Source organism: Pinus tabuliformis, chromosome X (genome assembly GCF_031772625.1).
Source record: "Pinus tabuliformis cultivar Carrire ecotype Pingquan chromosome X, CPIR1, whole genome shotgun sequence".
NCBI classification, from domain to species: Eukaryota; Viridiplantae; Streptophyta; class Pinopsida; order Pinales; family Pinaceae; genus Pinus; species Pinus tabuliformis.
In genome coordinates, this window is record NC_142308.1 from 394,820,580 (window position 1) to 394,840,809 (window position 20,230).

General features: G+C 35.4%; 1 protein-coding gene and 1 pseudogene across 1 annotated transcript; one reads left to right on the forward strand and one right to left on the reverse strand.

Moving 5' to 3' along the window:
* Window positions 1–5,183: 5,183 nt before the first annotated feature.
* Window positions 5,184–6,027, forward strand: LOC149140191 (galactinol synthase 2 pseudogene; annotated as a pseudogene).
* Window positions 6,028–16,056: 10,029 nt separating this feature from the next.
* Window positions 16,057–16,661, reverse strand: LOC149140192 (galactinol synthase 4-like). Its single transcript, XM_089453180.1, has 2 exons — window positions 16,452–16,661; window positions 16,057–16,331 (listed from the first exon to the last, which is right to left on the reverse strand). The coding sequence occupies exons 1-2, from the start codon at window positions 16,572–16,574 to the stop codon at window positions 16,077–16,079; spliced, it is 378 nt and encodes a 125-aa protein (XP_089309306.1). The 5' UTR covers window positions 16,575–16,661; the 3' UTR covers window positions 16,057–16,076.
* Between the last annotated feature and the right edge of the window lie 3,569 nt (window positions 16,662–20,230).

The following is a 20,230-nucleotide window of genomic DNA, read 5'->3' on the forward strand; positions in this document are numbered from 1 at the left end:
AGATGTTGCAAGAATAATTATAACCTATTGTGACCATGAGGTCAAATAATAAAGGTATCATCAACGAACCTCTTCCAAAGCTTTGGACAAAAGGATGAAGAGGCCAAAGCCTTGGTCTCAAAGTCCTCCATGAAAAGGTTAGCCACAACAGGGGAGAGAGGAGAGCCCATGGAAACTCCACATGTATGCTCAAAGAATTCACCTTGAAAGCTGAAGAAAGCCTAATTAAGGCAAATTACAACTAACTTAGTTGTATCAGAGTCAGTTATGCAATTAATAATATCAATGGCTTCATTGATGAGAATTTTTGTGAATAGAGAATTGATGTCAAAGCTTACTAAAATGTTAGAGGGTTCAAGCTTAATATCTTTAATTTCTTCAACAAATGAATATGAGTTTTTAACAAAAGAGCTAGTGAGGCCCACTAGAGGCTTAAGCTTTTGGGCAAAGTGCTTGGCGACAAGGTGAGTGGGTCCACCTATTGTATTAACAATGGGTCTCATGGGGGCTCATTTTTAATGAATCTTGGGTAGGCCATAGATTCGAAGGGTGACAAGATTTCTCTCAAGCAATTTCTTACTAATATGGTCAAGAGTGCTCCCATCATCATTCGACCCATAAATTTGGTGTTTTAAACACCTTAGCCGTTCAAGCTTTAAGTCTTTATATTGAGAACCACCTGAATGAAGAAAAGTCCCACCTCCTTGAAGTTTTCATGAATAATAGTTGCAAGAAATGCCAAGGCCTCAAATCCTTCCAAAAATCCAACAAGGTTCTAGATTGAAGAGTGACCCTAGTGATCCTATTTTGAATGTTCAACTTCCCTTCATCCAAGGAACCACCAATAGGATTGCTCACATATTAAAGAAGAATAAGATTTTAAGAGAAATTTTTTGATGACACTGTGTGGAGGATTTTAAATCCTGTCCAAAATTTCAAGTGGACACTCTAACCATCGTCACGAACCCTTAAATGGGTTAAGGATCTAGTTGACCCTTCAAGCAGGAAAGGTGTCTGCTTAATCCTGTGCTCTTGTGAAGCTCCCTATGTTGGCGAAATTGGTCATTCCATTATAACAAGAATTCAAGAACACATAACTGACATCAAGCATGGTTGATCCCATATTTCAGCCCTTGCAGAGCACTCAAAGAAGACTAAACACCACATTTGCATTGAAAACTCCAAAGTCTTAGCCAAGATTGATCATTATCATCATATGAAATTCAGAGAAATCATTGAGATTGAGAAACAAATGAGCAATCTAAACAGGGACGATGGTTGGAAAATCAACAAGAATTAGATTCCTGCCCTTTCGTTGAAGGTTGTTTCCTCCTTAATCCTCCTTTATTTCTTGTTTTACTCTTTTTTCCTTTTCTTTCAAAATTTGACCTTATTGTTTTCGTTTATATCCTTATTTATTATTATTATCTCTTATATATATATATATATATATATATTATCTCATATATATATATATATATATATAATCTCCGATTTTAATGGTAGAGTTTTATTTTTAATAATTTTTAATGAGTACTGACTAAACTTATTTCATTTTCTTTATTCTTTTGAACATGGTTAATAAATTCATATAGATGGCTATATTATTATTATTATAGCTTTTAATATATATATATATATATATATATATATATATATATATATTTATTTATATTTTCATTCTGATTCATTCATATTATCATACTAATGTTTTATTGTAGTTATAAAGTTTAATTACTAAACAATATAAATAATCTTTATGTAATTAAATTTATTTTAATTTGAGACGTATTAATATTATACTCTTTATTTCTTTACTTAATAGTTAAGGCAATTTATTAGATTAGCTAATTTTAAAATTTCTATTAATTTTATATTTTTTTGGGATTATTTAATTGTTTTATAAATTATTAACTGTAGTTTTTTTATTAATTTTATTAAATTAAAAAATAACCATATATATGTATAAAATAATGTAAGTTTGACAGGATTTTTGTATTTATTTTCTTTAAAAAAGGCAAGTTACAAATAAAAATCAAATGTTTAGGTGGCCTCAACTTGCTTAGAGGGAAACTAGATCTGTTGGTCACCTAATTGCATGATATGCTATCCAGAAACAAAATGGTATAAACCTATCAAGAAAAGCTAGATATGTTTGAGTGTCCTTATACTTCCTATGCTCTAAATAAATGAAGACATACAGTAAAGTTTGTTGCATATATCAAAATACAAAACATATATTAAATCCTCATGCTACTAACTGTCAAATGAATCCATGGGAGAAAGATCCTTCGTACTAGAGCCCAGAATCTCAGTTTGCGGGATACAGGGAATGTGTTGTTCGATGTGGCTAAGGCATCCATTCTGCTTTTGAAGCCAAAACTGAATTTGTTGAAGGTCTTTGCTAAAATCCAAGAGTCCTTAAGAAATTGATTTTTCATCAACCAGTACAAATGGACAGTTTGTTTGTATTGAGAGGACCAACCATGAGAGTGACCAGGATTAGGCGCCAAGGCCTGCTAGTCTCCCAAGTCAATTTCCATTTCAGCAACTTGCCGATTTAGTTTAGCTTCCCACACGGCTATGAGCTGACGCACCTGAGTTGAGTTGCCCTCCTGATAAGCAGTGGCAACATCTCTGATTATGCGAGAGGTTGATTTTCAACCTCAATCTCTACTTGAATGAGAATCGGCTTGGCAGCCCTCGTGGGTTTGCCTCTGTTGCTTGCCATGACTGCGGGAACCCTAGGCTTGTTGGCCCTTCACTGAGGCCGAACAGGTCATGTAACAATAAGAACTTAAACCTCTAACAATAGTGACTTCAGACCACAATGACATACCCAAAGTTAGCCTACAAACGTGAACCTTGCACTTTCCAAAACTGGACCAAACAAGATAACCTATCAAGTAATCAAGGCATGAGGCCAAAAAATAATAAGTTAATCGACGGTTTACCCTACAACAAGCAACGAGACGAGATTGGATCAAATCCCAAAGTCCTAAACCATACCACCAACCCTACCATGAGCAGTTGAGGGCGAAGATTTGAAACAAACAATAAACGAGCCTGAACCATATAAACCCAAAACCGTGACAACATTCAACGAAATAAATACCAGTTCCAACGCTCCAGGGATTCAGACAAAGAGAAAACAATGAATAGCTTAGCTTCCCCTCCCAAAGAATTCCCATGCGTGAAAGAAAAATACCATAGAAAACAGAGACAGGAGTACGACATAAAGATAAACCCTCATAAAAATGATAAATTGTCATCCAAAAACCCCCGTGATGCATCCTTCGAACCCTCAACTTAAGAACATAGCCATTCCTCCAATAAACAAGCAGAAGTATGTGGTTATCCATGGGAGCGAGGCAACAAAAATATAAACTAAAAACATAAATGAAGAGAGCGACCAGAGCGGACTTAAAGTCGACAATCACCTAGTGGAAGACTGTGAGGAGCGTCACCCTAGGACCACAACTTGCCACAAACCAGACTGGATCCAAATTTCCTTTGCAAGTAGTGGAGTTACTTGACTTAATAGCAAAAAACCCAGAGAATTCCGACGTAAAACTCTCTCTGCCACCTTCCTCAATCACATTGAATATCTACATGCGTGAGGCCACTGCTCCATGTGTCTTGTTGACGTGTAGGGTGACAGATTGTCGCCCATCGACCATAATCATTGCAGAATGACATTTGTGGATCCCAATACTTCCAGCTCACACCCCGACCAGGGATAATTTTATGACTAATATTTGTTATTATCTCTCTTATCTCTTACCTATTTATATTGACAAACCAATTCATACTTCTCACCATTGTCTTATGATGAACCACACTTGCTAGCTCGAACCGTCAAATCAAATAACAAGCTGTGATAGATTTGGAAGAACCGAATCATAGAAAACAATTACCAACCTTTTCTTGCCTTACGATGCTTGGTTGTCTTGCATACTACCATTGCAATTAGTAATTGTACCATCCTTTCATTTCATGCATTTGAAAATAAATTAAAAGAACATTGTACTTTAGGGGATCATATCATTTATCTCTCGCTCAACATGAACCAACCATACATCTAGACTCTACTTAAGAACAATGATAACAAAAAGTGTAATCAAAGCAATATGAGCTTGCTTATTTAGCTTGATCCTTAATTGAGTTAAGCAAGGGTTGGTAGTAGCCGCATCCCTTTCCCTAGAGATATGATTTATTCTAGTTGTTGCTCCCACTATGATAAGAGAATTCATGGCTAGGTTAATAAAGTTTATTACCAGAATGGAAGAGTGGCTAGGTTAATAAAGTTTATTACCAAAATGAAAGAGTGGCTAGGTTAATAAAGATTATTACTAGAATGGAAGAGTCAGACAATAAAATCACAAAATAGTTTTTGTGGTATCTCGTACTTACCGCTTGATGTCGCTAAAAAAGAGGGATGAAAATCAATTAAAAAAATAAATAAAAAGACATCATTGCACAAAATTAACATAAATAATTAAAAACATTGGATGGCCCTAAATACACCCATTCTTTTCCATGAACGACCATTACTCCCTCTCAACAACACTAAACCCTTTGTCCATATGAGTTAATGCCTATTAAGACAATATTGACACCCATTCGATGCAGGCAAGGGCTAACCAGCCATATATTGAGTCATAAATGCCCTTGCCATCTATGTATGTGGTGCATGTCAGTGGGATGGCATACAGAACTCCGGCGGACGACCTCGCGTTTCCGGTGACATATGCGGGACCCACCAACGAGGGCCCGCCCGCCCCGTCTCGTTTTTGACTCCGGCGGCCAGCATGTGTTTCCGGTGGAGTATGCGGAGGAGTAGTCGGAGAATGTGTTTCAGGCCGCGTGGGGATGAGCATTGAAGCAGATAATTAATTACGTACATTTCTCCGCAGTCCGTCGTTTTACTCGCTGCTCCCAACCCCAATCATGAAGCCGCGCGATTCACCGATTTGAATTTGAATTGATTTATCGCGCCAATTTCATTTTCATTTGCAGTCAATATCCGAGGATTGAATCGTGGAGTTTGGGTTGTTTTGTTACAGTGTTGTGGAATCGAGTTTGTTTGAGGTTAAGGAATGGGATGCAATGGACAAAACCTTTATGGGGCACCAGGGCTCTTCTTCCTCAATCACTTTGGATGGGTATGAAGGGTAATTCCCCATGGATATTTCTACGCGGTTATGGATTGCTTCTGCGAGAAGACATGGAGCCACACTCCGCAGTACAAGATCGGATACTGCCAGCAGTGTCCAGAGAAGGTGTCATGGCCCGTGGAATTAGGGCAACGGCCCTCTCCATACTTCAACGCTGGAATGTTTGTTTTTGAGCCGAGTCAGCTGACATTCGACTGCCTTTTGGAAACTCTGATGGCTACTGTGCCAACGCCCTTCGCAGAACAGGTCTGGATCTGTTCTCATTTCAGTGAGGATCATGCACATTTTTGTTTGGTTTACCAGATCTAATTTTGACTAAATTGTGGTATATGTTTTGTAGGATTTCTTGAATATGTATTTTGAGAAGATATACAAGCCCATTCCTCTGGTGTACAATCTGGTTCTAGCCATGATGTGGCGGCATCCCGAGAACGTGGACTTGGACACTGTCAAAGTTGTTCACTACTGTGCTGCTGTAAGCTTTCTTTTCACTGCAAATTTGGGTTCGATAGAAACAATATGATTTATATATGAAAGACGAGATAGGTGTTCTGAGCGTACAGGGTTATATTAATGGATGAATGTGGATGTGCAGGGATCGAAGCCGTGGAGGTACAGTGGGGAGGAGGAAAATATGGAGAGGGAAGATATAAAGACGCTGGTGCAGAAATGGTGGGACATATACAATGACCCCTCGTTGGATCACTCGGGATCATGCGACATAATTCCAGATCCAATTTCAGAGTTGGATGGAAAATCAAATGATCTGCAACGAGTGGCTGCTAATTCATTCTTTGCTGCTGCGACGGCAACAAATCCCAACTTAATGCCTGCACCGCCTGCAGCTTAAGAGATTTCAAATTTGTAGAAGTCGCCTGTAGCATAAGATATTTATATATGTATATTTTAATCCACCGGCATAGACGGGGACAATTTGTATATCATACAGAAGATCATACTGTATGTCCTCAAAGATGAGGATATTGCTGTTGCGCTTACAGTTATTGGTTGTAAATTAATCGAATTTATTTAATATTTGTAAATATACAAATTGACATTTGTATGACTGGACGTACATGGTTACTCTTTCGTTTTCTGTAATTCAAAAAATATTTAATTTTCATTTAATTCTGCATCGATATGAAAATATTTACACGCATGCAATGTGACGTAATTATGAATTATTATAAAATTTAGTAAACCCTGATGGCTAGTAAAAGCCAAACTTCACTGGTATCTTTCATCATTAGTCATCAGCAATGTTATATAGTTTTTTTGGGTAGGAAAAAGGTGTAATTTTATATATATATATATATATATATATATATATATATGCATTTAAATATGATGATTTATTAGGATTCTAGAAAGAGGGGTTATATAGTCATCGTTTTCCAAAATAACTATAATAAAATTAAATATAAATATCAAAACAATGTTGGTACGTGTAATTGTTATATGAGATAAGTATGAATAAATGGAGATATACTAAAAAGTCTTACAAAATGTTGTTGAAGTATGTGAACTTAAAGAAAATTGTTATATTTAATCAGTTTTATTAATGAATGGTTTATGATAAAATTGATAGAGCTGATCATTTTGTTGTTGTTTTTTGATCTATGAGGTCCCAAAATCCAATCATATTTTTTTTTAGAAAGACTATCTACTCTATTCTCAATTGTAAACATAAACAACAATTTTGAGGATAAGAGTTGTGCATAGTTTGTTGGAACTTGCTCCCAAACCCATTTTTAGAGAAAATAAATGAGTTTCCAAAATATGGAATACAAATCCTCCCCCACATCCAAAAGTGTCTCCTTGCGAAGTCCCATCAAAGAATTCCCAAGGATGAGATCTATCAACGACTGTTGGATTTAGGATTCTATTGTTATTATCTCTTTGGTCCTTCAAGAGAAGGTCATAAACAACTAAAATTTGTGTCGCAAAAACTTCAATGGGAAAGATGTCATCTTCAAAGATAGCTCTATTTCTTGCAAGCCAAACTCCCCAAACTATTAAAAGAGGCAATACTTGATACAATTTGTTCTCCCTCAATGAGTCCACTGAATACATACCTCCATTAACTCTTCACCTAACCAAATACCTGCAAATATGAACTTTTTCATAACATATTTCCAAACACTTTTAAAATAAGGACACAGTAAGAATAAATGATTGAGAGATTCTTGAATCATCAACTTTGCATAGGACACATTTGTTTGGGCCTTGAAAACATCTCCTTGTTAAATTCTCCCAAGTTGGGAACTTTAATTTTCCATAAAAGTTCCCACCAGTCCTCATGAACATCCTACAATCTATCAGATATAAGAAAAGCATATCCAAATTTTAGCGTATAAACCCCTTAGGAATCATGGGACCAAACCAACTCATCCTCCTCTTGAGCTAATATGAGATGTGTTGCAGGTAAACTGCCAATGTATCTAATCTAGAAATGATGAAGATGCATGGGTATGCCTAAATGATCTTTCAAAACCCAACCTCGATTCCATAGATTTGTTTGTGCTAGATCTACAATTTGACTCAAGTAAGCGAGGTCATTACCATGTAGATATTCAATCAAATGTTCAAGAAGTCTGTGATCAATATGAATTCCAATCCAAGGATTGATCAACCTTTAAATGTGATCCATCACCCACTTTCCAAGCTAGGCTTGAATCAATCAATAAAAATTACGAGAGAACAACTTTCCAAATGATAAAAACATTGCTTTTCAATTTATTGGGTAAGAAAATCTAGTCCTCTCACTGCATAGGGTGTATATATTAGATATACACCACTTTCGTCCAATGAGAGTGAGTTTTTAGTAATTTCCAACCAACTTTAGTTGCTAAAGCTTTTGAAAAAAAATGTAAGTCCTTTAAACCCTAACCTCCAAAATCTTTAGGAGCAACTATTATTATCTGGATTACCCATGGAAGAATAGATTGATCTGATAAACCTGACCATAAAAGATTACAACGTTTTTTTTATCTTGTTTAATATGCCTTTTGGAATCCAGGAAAGCCACATCCAAGAAACTAATATTGCCTCAAGGACTGATTTAATAAGAAAAATTCTTCCAGCTCTAGAAAGCCATCTTAAGCTCCAATTTTTAAGCCTTTTTTCAATTTTTTCTATTAACCAAAATCCTTCTGCAAATTTATATGAGTTAGGTTTTAACTTAAATCCAAAATATTTCAATCCCACAACAATCTCATCTGTGACAAAGGGAAACATACCTTGATAAAAATCCATATCTTCAACATTCAACCCACAAATAGATAAAGTAGATTTTGTTATGTTAATCTTAATACCTTTAACAACTTCAAAAGAGCAAGTGCATATTTGATGGTTGTAGAATATCTTCTTGTAACATCACAAAAGATGAGAATGTTATCTACAAATAGTAAATTTGAAGTGAGAAGCCCAAAAAATACACATAATTGTTGGAAATAATACTGAGAGGGGGGGGTGAATCAGTATTATTAATTTCTTTTCAATAAATTATCCAGATTTATGCTTTAAATTATTCTTCCAAAATTGATAATTAACTTGTATGTCAGTGCCATAAAATGATGAACAAGAACAGTTAAAAACAGATTGTCACACAACGGAACACCTGATATAAGGTGGAAACCCAATGTGGGTGAAAACCACCTGCTGCAATATGTCTCTGTCTTCTTTCAAATAGAATTTCTTTTACAATGAATTTTTACTGGTGCAGTCCTTTACCAGTACGCAGGCTGCAACCTGCAGAGGGCTACAACCCTCTCTCGTTTTCCAGTCTCTCCTGGAAGGAGCTACAACCCCCTACTTCGTTCAAGGACCACGTTTCATTAATTTTCAGACTGGATCCAAGAAGATCAAATGGTCATCAAGTATAAACAAATCTTTAGAATTACCCAGGCATTAGATCAATATATATTTTCTTTATACAACATATCTTTCAAAATCACCCAAGCGCCAACCCAAGCACTATATCAAAATATAAATAAATGCTCGATCTGGTCACCCATTAAAACAGAGGTTGTTTATGCCGAAATCAGAACACAATGCAGAAGATATACATATAACAGTGCACCCGGAGGCTAGGCACAAGACAAACCCAATATGCGCACCCAGAACCTGAACTGCAATACACCTGAAGCAATGCGATTTCTCTCGAAGAAATGTCTGAACTTCAAGCCTGCGATCCTTTGCTCTGTTCTACGCGCATTCTCCTTGATCAGTAATTGCTCCTTAACCGATCACAAGAATGCCAATCAATTCTCCCTTAAGATCTTCAATTCATAATCAATGCGTTGCCAAAGGATCTCTTTTCTTCTTATATAGTCATGATTTTGATAAAACCATGAGTCGAACCCAGAGGATCCGAAATCCTGTGGCGCAACTGTTTTGACCGATCTCTTAAGAAAAAGGGTTAAGCGGGAAAACGATGAAAACGGTCCAAACAAAAAAAGGCGGACTTTAAACTGAATGAACCCATAATAATACTATATCGGGTCCGCTTCTCATCGCTACCAGCGCATGCCCATATCATGGCCTATTCCCGACGTCCGATCCGATGGATCGGATGCGACATGCCCATTAACCAGCCTTTATATATATATCGGGTCCGCTGTTTTCATCGCTATCGGAAATTTGAAGTGGAAGGCTTTTATAAACTGTGCGATCACCGCGGATGCGATGTTATTATAAAATCCCTTTAAAGCTTCCATCGGGTCCGCCACCTCTTATCGCAATCGGAGGATTGGGGTGGACGACCCTATATACATTGCGACATTCTGCGAATGCGATATTATTATAAACCACATTTGAAATGCCATCGGGTCCATATGTTATCGCAATGGATTACCACGAATGCGATGTTAATATATGTTGCCTTTAATGCTTCCATCGGGTCCGCCACCTCTTATCGCAATCGGAGGATTGGGGTGGGCAACCCTTTATGCATTGCGATATACTGCGGATGCAATATTATTATAAACCAAAAGCGATATGCCGTCGGGTCCAATGCATACATGCTATTGATTATTATGTAATACATACATACATATATATATATATATATATATATATATATATATATATATATATATATATATATATATATATATATATATATATATATATATATACATATACATATACATATATATATATATATATATATGGGTTTTAAGTGCCCAAACACCTCCCGATAGTATTAATGAATGCATATATGGGATTTGATCGCCCGAACAACTCCCGATAGAGTTAAACCATGCATCCAAGGGTTATATAGGCCCGATTCCTCCCGATAACTGCTTCTTTGGCATATATAAGTGAGATGTTCGTCTATGAGAGGGTTGCCATCAAGTACAACGCATGCATCACAATGCCAACAATAATCCTTTCAAAGAACCACTTCTTTTAGCCTCCCAAGAATTTGACTTAATCCTTTAGTGACCAATAAAAATAGAAGAGGTGATAATTGACATCAAACTTGCCGAAAGACCTCTTTGAGCATGAAAGAAAGGTGAGGTTGATCATGGGTTGATCAATTTATCAGAACAATGAAGGAAATAAAGGTTATGTAGCTCATAATCCAGTTTACAATTGGAATACTAAACCCCAGATGTGTAAGTAAGAGACAAATATAGATCCAACTTACTCGATCATATACTTTTGAAAGGTAAATCTTTAGAATTGCACCTTTGATATTCCTTAATTTTAGACTATGTAGTCCTTCCTCGGCTACTCCAATAGCTTCATGGATCTGACACCCTTCAAGGAAGCTAAACTACTCTTTTGATATCGCTTTAGATAAGATTGGCTTTAAATGATGGGCAATGACCTTATATACACAATCACATAGAGATATGTGTTGAAACTCGTCAAAAGTAGTAGGGTTGTCTACTTTTGGAATTTAAGCGATAAAAGTACTATTAAATGAATATAGAACCAACCCTGTAGTTCATAATTTTTCCACAACACAAAGAATATCATCTCCAATTAGTTCATAAAAAGCAATGAAAATTTTCACTCACCACTTGTCAAGACCAAGACTCTTGTCCTTTTGAAAAATTGAGAACACCTCTTTTAATTCTTCAGATGTCATTTCCTCCATTATAGGCGCATTCTTTACATTATTTGAAAAACTAGGAAAAAAGAAGGCAATCACACAACTTCTGTTATCATTGCTTATCGAGGTTATTTAAACAAGGATTCAAAATGAGACTTTCCCATATTTGCAAGATCTTCAAACAAAGAGGCTCTATTACCTTCTAGGTCATGCAGTTCCCATATAGTATTTGTAGATTTCTTGCCTTTTGCAACATTATGATTTTTTTTTGTATTGTCATCTCTTGCCATAAGCCAAACAATACTACTCTTAAGTCTCCAAGTAGCTTCTTGTTCATACAATTTTTTTTTTTTTCTAGATTCCAGCTGAACAAGTCTATCCTTTGTATTCTCCGTGAGATAACCCTCAGAAGCTTCATCAATGATAAGGATGAGACTATCTTCTATTGCTCTTAATTCTTCAATGTACCTTTGACAGGACATCATTGCATGGTCAGTCCATATTGCTTCTATAAATCAATTTAGCAACTTCAAAATAGATTCTGACTGAGAAGGACAATGCCACAAAATTTGGCAAGATGGGAATTTGGAAATTCATTATAGAGTATAACAAATGATTGTGCGAGTTTGATATTTTTTTACAATCAATTAGGAATATGTGGTGAGGACTTCATTTTTTTTCTTAAATTAATTAAATTTAATATAACAAGGGTATTGTTTTTTATGTGAAAATATATGTAAAGTTGGAGATAATCGTAATTGGTATAAAATATAGTTATATGTTTTTTTTTTTTTAAAGATATTCTTTGGATTATGAGAACATAACATTTAAGTGTAACAAATGATATTTTTTAGGATATTTATAATTTGCTTGATGCTATGTTTTAGATATTTTTTTATTAGGAAAAAAAGAAACCAAATCAAAATCAAAGAGATAATTTTGTCTAAATGAATTGAATTTAGATATTAGCTTTAGTCAAAATGAGGTAAATTATTGGGGAATCCACTTCTTTCTTGAGTGATAAAGTTGAAGATATATATAGAGGACTTTCCTCCTCAAGGGGGTTGTAGCTATTGCTCCATTAGTGGAACAAAAATGCATCATGAAACTATTACATCTTATTTAAATACGAAAATGGATCTTTTTAAGGACTTTGATCGCTCGCCTTCTAAGAGGGCTTCCCTCTGTGGATCAATATCTTATTACATTCATCCATAAAGGAGCATTTAAAATTGTGAAAATAAAGTCAATGAATTGTAAGTATTGGGAAGGGGGTGTAGGGTATTGGGTTTGGGGGGTGTTGGGGGGGGGGGAGAGGAGGCGGGGTGGTTATTGGTATTGGCAGAATAAAAGAGCATCTCTAGTAAAAATAAGGGGTATTTTTACTTGGAGCGATTCATATTGTGGAGCAATACCTTATTAAAGGGACATTTAAAATTGCGAAAAATAAAGTCAACATAATGGTATTGGGGGGTGATGTAGGGTATCAAGGGGTGTATAGATATTAGAGGCTGATGTAGGGTATCGAGGGGTGTATAGATATTGGAGGGTGATGTAGAGAATTAAGGGGTCTATAGGTATTGGGGAGTGATATAGGGCATCGATGGGTGTATATGTTTGGGGGTATAAAAGGGGTTATATAGTAAAATGTAGCATCCAAAGCATAACCACCTCCAAGCATAATGTAGCATCCCCATTTAATGCTCTGCATGCAAAGCATTAAACCCATAGCTATGGGTATGATGTTTTAGTGTTCCATCAAACCCATAGCCAGGAATTCTCATAATTTTTTCTTCCCATAAGAAATGAATCACTGTGTTCAAATAATTATTGGGTTCCATCATATTGGCATTCATCAGATCTATGCTTCCACCATCTGACATAAACTTAATTCGTTCAATAGTGTACCAAATCGATACTTAACATTCTTCCATAACTTAGATTGCATATCTAGCCACACCTATGAGGTGACCAACCAACTGATCGTCTGCTAGATGTTTTTCATGTCGATGCTTTAAATTTGACGCATTAACACATCAGCAAAGCGGGAGGGGAGGTTTTGCCATTGTGCACCTGTTACAAGGGAGAAAATTTAAGACTTTAAAATTTATAACAAAAGTTGATTAATAAGGCCAAAAAACTTGTGTTTTCTACCATGAATATCATTTAGACTCTAGCATATTTATTGGGGCTATTATGTCAATGATTTGACAAGCTTAAATTGACATAATTAAATAATCCAATATAGAAGATGAGGGTGGAGCCATGGAATGAACATCATTCTGCCTTTGCTTAGCCAAATCACTAATGACTCATCTAAGATCAACGATTTCTGATTCAAGAGAAGAATTATATGGTTTTTCGTGTTTCAATTTGTCGAGCCAAGGAATATGAGTCGTGAATCATATTGATATTGCATTGATGAAAATAGACTTATATAACATACAAGAGTGACCCTTTCTTTCATCTTCCAAGTTCGGTTCCTTTTCTAACTACTCATATTTCCTTTTATTTACATATTTACAAGTTATTTAACCAATCCCCAAGGATTAGGTGTATAACATTCCCCCCTTAATTTGAAGGGGTGTTTGTGAGTCGACATGATTTTATATCAATTTAGTTTGTAAACTTTGAAGCACACTATAGTATGTAATATGTGTTAAGTTAGATTATTTGTTACTTCTAAATCAAAACTAGCAACTCAATTCAAGAATCATGAAACATAACTCTTAACATATTCACACAAGCTTGTAATGAAATCACTCTTACTTGACTTAAGAATACTTCAAACTAGGCATATACTAGGATCTCTCACACAAATCCAACTTCTCTATGCAATCATCTCAAAAATTCCAAGTTTTCACTCAAATGATGGGAAAATGATCAAAGGGGTTTTCAATCAAAAAGGATAACTAATGCACTAGGGCCTTCCTTCTTGGTGGAGGCAAGTGGACATTCTGACAATCTTTTACTCAACTTAGTTAATATAGAGCCAATACTAGTTATAGGGATGAGAATGCACTACAACCTTCCTCATCTATGAGAGTGAAGATGAGTGGTTGCTCATAGTCTTCTACTCATCTCTTTAACTAGCATGTACTTGAATCATCATTCTATTCTAGAAGAGAAGTAAATGAAAGCAAAGAACTATGGTGTTTGAAAGGTTTAAGGTAAAAAGACAATTTTCAAGAGGTTGGGGCCTTCTTCTCTTAGAAAATTGGTGAATGGCAACTCACTGCCTTGATTACTTTTATCAATTAGGCTAATTTTCAAACAACAGCTCGCATATAATAATAAAAAATAAAAAATGATACTGAAATCTATGGCTATGCAAAAATATAAATTCATTGATGCACTGGAATTATCACGTAGCTCTTCAAACGTAACTATGATATCTATGAGAATCAAGCCAAATATAACAAGCCAATGAAGCCAATATATATTTAACATAATGAAACCTTACTCATCAAAAAATGCTAATAAAATCTAAGCATGTTCAATCAATATATAATATGATAACTAATTTCTAATTAAAATTTAAATACCTAATATGGTTCCTCTCTTTTCGACCTCATCAAAATGAATACTTTCAAGTGTTTTGGTGAGCCATTTTGGGGGACCTTTTTGAGATGGTCTAGGTTTCTTCAGTGATCGCTATGGGGTTGCATCAATATTGAACCTTCCAATCTTCTCAATCACATCACTTAAAAGAGTCCTCTTGATCAATTACATTTATTAGATTAAATTTAAATTAGATATTTAAATTTTAATTAAAATTTCCTTATAAAGTAACTTATAATTAAAAATTCCTTATAACATCACTTATAAACGTATAGTTCATTTTTACTAAAACTATTTACTAATACAAAATTAATCAATTATTATTTAAAATTTTTGAAAAATTAAAATAAAATAAATACAAATGTTTATCTACAATTTAAAAATAAAAAATAAAACAAACTATTAAATAATAATAGCAATAATTTTTATTAATTTTATTTTTATAATTAAAATAATATCATTTACATAAAATAATTTTATAATTTACTATGAATCCACTTTATCATCTCCACAAAACATAATTAAAAATTAAATTAAATATGATGGTTAGTTTTTTATTTCCCAATATATATATATATATAAGCCACCTATTTTAGAATAAAATAAAAAACAACTAATTGTTAGCTTTTTATACCTCAAATAAAATTTTAAAACAGTGAAATGTACCAAACAAACCACTAATTTAAAAATAAAAAACAATTCATGGAGAGGCTTACAAAATTAGCAGAACTTTCAAAATCAGCAGGTTTAATTATTGGCTTCCCTTTAAGTCCGACTTTACTAACTTTGACTTGAGGGTAACTCAATTATAAATTTCAAAATATTTCCTAATTGAATTGACAAGAATGAAATTGGACTATTTTATTTGCATTTTAAATATACAATTAAAAAAAAATCTCAAATTTTATCACTTGTTTTAACAGATTGGCCCCGTCGTTTTAATAATAAGAATACTAAATAATATTACAAATCCGCATAAATATCTTGATCAAAAGGATTACCTCTCACGTAAATTTATTCCTTCTCATATAAAAATTCAAATGATTTTGTAGACATTGTCGACTACTTTCTTATAAGTTAAGCGACAATGTATGGGACAGACTAGAAGGTGGATTGCACAGTGGAAGTGCTAAGGCCTTCTCAGGAAAAAACCTGAAAAAATCTCTGTAGATTCCTTGCCAATGTGGGCTTCAACCAAATTACACACAAAGCATTTAAAATATACATCCATAAATATCTTATGCTACAGGCGACTTCTGCAAATTTGAAATCTCTTAAGCTGCAGGCGGTGCAGGCATTAAGTTGGGATTTGTTGTCGTCGCAGCAGCAAAGAATGAATTAGCAGCCACTCGTTGCAGATCATTTGATTTTCCATCCAACTCTGAAATTGGATCTGGAATTATGTCGCATGATCCCGAGTGATCCAACGAGGGGTCATTGTATATGTCCCACCATTTCTGCACCAGCGTCTTTATATCTTCCCTCTCCATATTTTCCTCCTCCCCACTGTACCTCCACGGCTTCGATCCCTGCACATCCACATTCATCCATTAATATAACCCTGTACGCTCAGAACACCTATCTCGTCTTTCATATATAAATCATATTGTTTCTATCGAACCCAAATTTGCAGTGAAAAGAAAGCTTACAGCAGCACAGTAGTGAACAACTTTGACAGTGTCCAAGTCCACGTTCTCGGGATGCCGCCACATCATGGCTAGAACCAGATTGTACACCAGAGGAATGGGCTTGTATATCTTCTCAAAATACATATTCAAGAAATCCTACAAAACATATACCACAATTTAGTCAAAATTAGATCTGGTAAACCAAACAAAAATGTGCATGATCCTCACTGAAATGAGAACAGATCCAGACCTGTTCTACGAAGGGCGTTGGCACAGTAGCCATCAGAGTTTCCAAAAGGCAATCAAATGTCAGCTAACTCGGCTCAAAAACAAACATTCCAGCGTTGAAGTATGGAGAGGGCCATTGCCCTAATTCCACGGGCCATGACACCTTCTCTGGACACTGCTGGCAGTATCCGATCTTGTACTGCGGAGTGTGGCTCCATGTCTTCTCGCAGAAGCAATCCATAACCGCGTAGAAATATCCATGGGGAATTACCCTTCATACCCATCCAAAGTGATTGAGGAAGAAGAGCCCTGGTGCCCCATAAAGGTTTTGTCCATTGCATCCCATTCCTTAACCTCAAACAAACTCGATTCCACAACATTGTAACAAAACAACCCAAACTCCACGATTCAATCCTCGGATATTGATTGCAAATGAAAATGAAATTGGCGCGATAAATCAATTCAAATTCAAATCGGTGAATCGCGCGGCTTCATGATTGGGGTTGGGAGCAGCGAGTAAAACGACGGACTGCGGAGAAATGTACGTAATTAATTATCTGCTTCAATGCTCATCCCCACGCGGTCTGAAACACATTCTCCGACTACTCCTCCGCATACTCCACCGGAAACACATGCTGGCCGCCGGAGTCAAAAACGAGACGGGGCGGGCGGGCCCTCGTTGGTGGGTCCCGCGTATGTCACCGGAAACGCGAGGTCGCCCGCCGGAGTTATGTATGCCATCCCACTGACATGCACCACATACATAGATGGCAAGGGCATTTATGACTCAATATATGGCTGGTTAGCCCTTGCCTTCGATGCAATAATAACATCATAACATCGCTTTCTTTACGTAACAATTAAAGATGTGTATGGATTTATAACCTACCCAAAGTTCCATGGACGAGTTACAATTTAGAAATAATAATTTTTTATTAAAAGAATATAATATATAACTAGAATTTTGTGGAATATTATAAATTTTTGAGTCATTTACAATGAACTAATAGAAAGTCAACTTATTTTCACTACAAAATGAAAAATATATTCTCTTCTCAATAAGAATTAATGAAAAATATATTTTCAATATAGTGAGTGATTAATAAAATAAAAATAACATTTTAATATTATTTATTTAATATTTAATTTTTCATATTTAATAAAAATAATTGTTTATATATATACATATATATTTATTGTAAGTTATTGGTGTTTCTTTCTATTAATCAAAAGATGTTACATGATTGACCTATGTATTTGAGATGATTTCAACGTTTCCAATGGGAAACCAAGTCTATTGACCATCTGGTTGTTGAGTAAGGAGTCCAAAATTTATAAGTTTGCAAGAGTTTCAAAATAACCAAAAGAAATACATCATCATCAAACTATCTATCACTAGTTAGCCTATTAGTTGTGTTATGAAACCAACTCACAAAAAGATAGAAAAGATAGATCAATGCCTTAAAATTCAGCCTCTTCGAGGGGGCAACCTCCTTTACATTACAAAAATGAATGATTCTTTGATGATTCAAATGACAAAACCTCCTTTCTATATATAGGAGTCTAAGGAGTCACAATATAACCCAACCGACCTAACAATAATAATATAAAGCCACAAAAATAACAATAGAGGGATTTTATAGGGCGCAGTGATAACAATATGGGGACAAATAGGGGCACAACAATATTAATAAGGGATACAACTACAATAGTAATGGGGTAATCACTAGTATTATAGGGACCTAACATGCCCCCCTCCTTCAAAAAAGTGATGTCCTCAACGCTTGAGTAGTTCTGGATGCTTCTGTATAAAATTCTCATCCTCCCATGTGGAATCTTCAGTAGATAAGTTCTTCCACTTGATGAGATACTCCGAAATTGATCGATTTCATAGATGTCGAGTTCTTGTTCCTGTGACTGCGTCCGGTTCCAATATAATTTTTCCTTCCTCGTCAAGTTCTGGCAATATTGTTTGAACTGGGAGCTTGTCGCCTATAACCTTCTTTAAAAATGAAACATGGAAAACTGGGTGCACTCGAGAAGCTACAGGAAGCTTCAATTTGTATGCCATAATACCAATCTTTTGCAACACCTTGTACGGACCATAATACTTTGGTGATAATTTATTATCCTTCTTAGCTTGCTTGAGGGACATTTGTTTATATGGTTGTAGTTGTAGGAATACCCAATCACCTACATCAAAGCTTCTTTCGATGTGATGTTGATATGCCTATTGTTTCATTCTATTATGTGCCAACACGAGGTTATCCTTTAAGAGTTGGAGGACTTGTTGTTGATGTTCGATGTGATCTTCCACTGCTTGAACCTTTCGTAAATATGATGTGATGGATGGTGGTTGACATCTATAAAGTGCCATAAATGGGGTCATTTTTGTTGTTGTATGGAAGGAAGTGTTATACCACCATTCGGCCAGAGGCAACCATTTGACCCATTGTGTCTGTTTATCAGATAAAAAGCAACGAAGATATCCTTCTAAACATTTGTTTACTATCTTAGTTTGCCCATCAGATTGAGGATGATAAGATGAGCTATGAGCTAACTGAGTACCAAGACAAGAAATAATTCTGTCCAAAAATTGCCAGTGAAAATGGGATCTCTGTCACTTACAATAATCTTTGGGTTTTCATGTAGCTTTTGAATTGTTTCCACAAATGCAGTAGAAACTGTACTGGCTTTAAATGGATGTGATAATGCACAAAAGTGTGCATACTTGGTAAGTCTATCAACTACCACCATGATGACACTCTTTCCCTCAGACTTGGGTAAACCTATGATAAAATCCATTGAAACCTCCTCCCAACGTTGGCTTGGAATGGATAAATGTTGTAATAGACCCGGGGTCTTAATTGTTTCAACTTTATTTTGTTGGCAAACCAAACATTCTACCACAAACTTTTGAATATCCGATCTAAGGCCATCGCAAAAAAATTCCTTCTTAACCCTGTGGTAAGTTTTAAAAAATCTTGAGTGCCCTCCTAAGGGAGAAGTGTGCAATTCCATAAGAATCTTTTGTTTGAGTTGGGAATTCTTACAGAGGTATAAGCGATCTTTGTACCATAACGAATCATTTTGCCAGCTAAATGTATCAAATGTACTAGAATCTTGTTGTAACTTTTGAATAAGTGCCCACACTTCTTCATCATTCTTCCATTCCTCCCTTGCTTCATTTATCCAATCTGGTTGGATAATAGAAATGGCACACAACAATGCTTCCACATCCTCATCCTTTCTTGAGAGTGCATTTGCCACCACATTTTGCTTCCCTTTTCTGTAGACGATTTCAAAGTCATAACCCAACATCTTTGTGACCCACTTTTGTTGCTCTTCGGAGGATAATATTTGTTCTAAAAAGTATTTAAGGCTATCATGATCCATTTTTACCTTGAAGTGTCTTCCCATTAGGTAGGGTTGCCATTTCTTAAGCGCATGTAGTATTGCCAACATTTCCTTCTCATAAATAGCTTTGTGTAAAAACTTTCCCTTGATTGGACGACTTTCAAAAGCAATGGGTCTTTCATCTTGCATTAAAACAACACCAATTCCATTTCCCG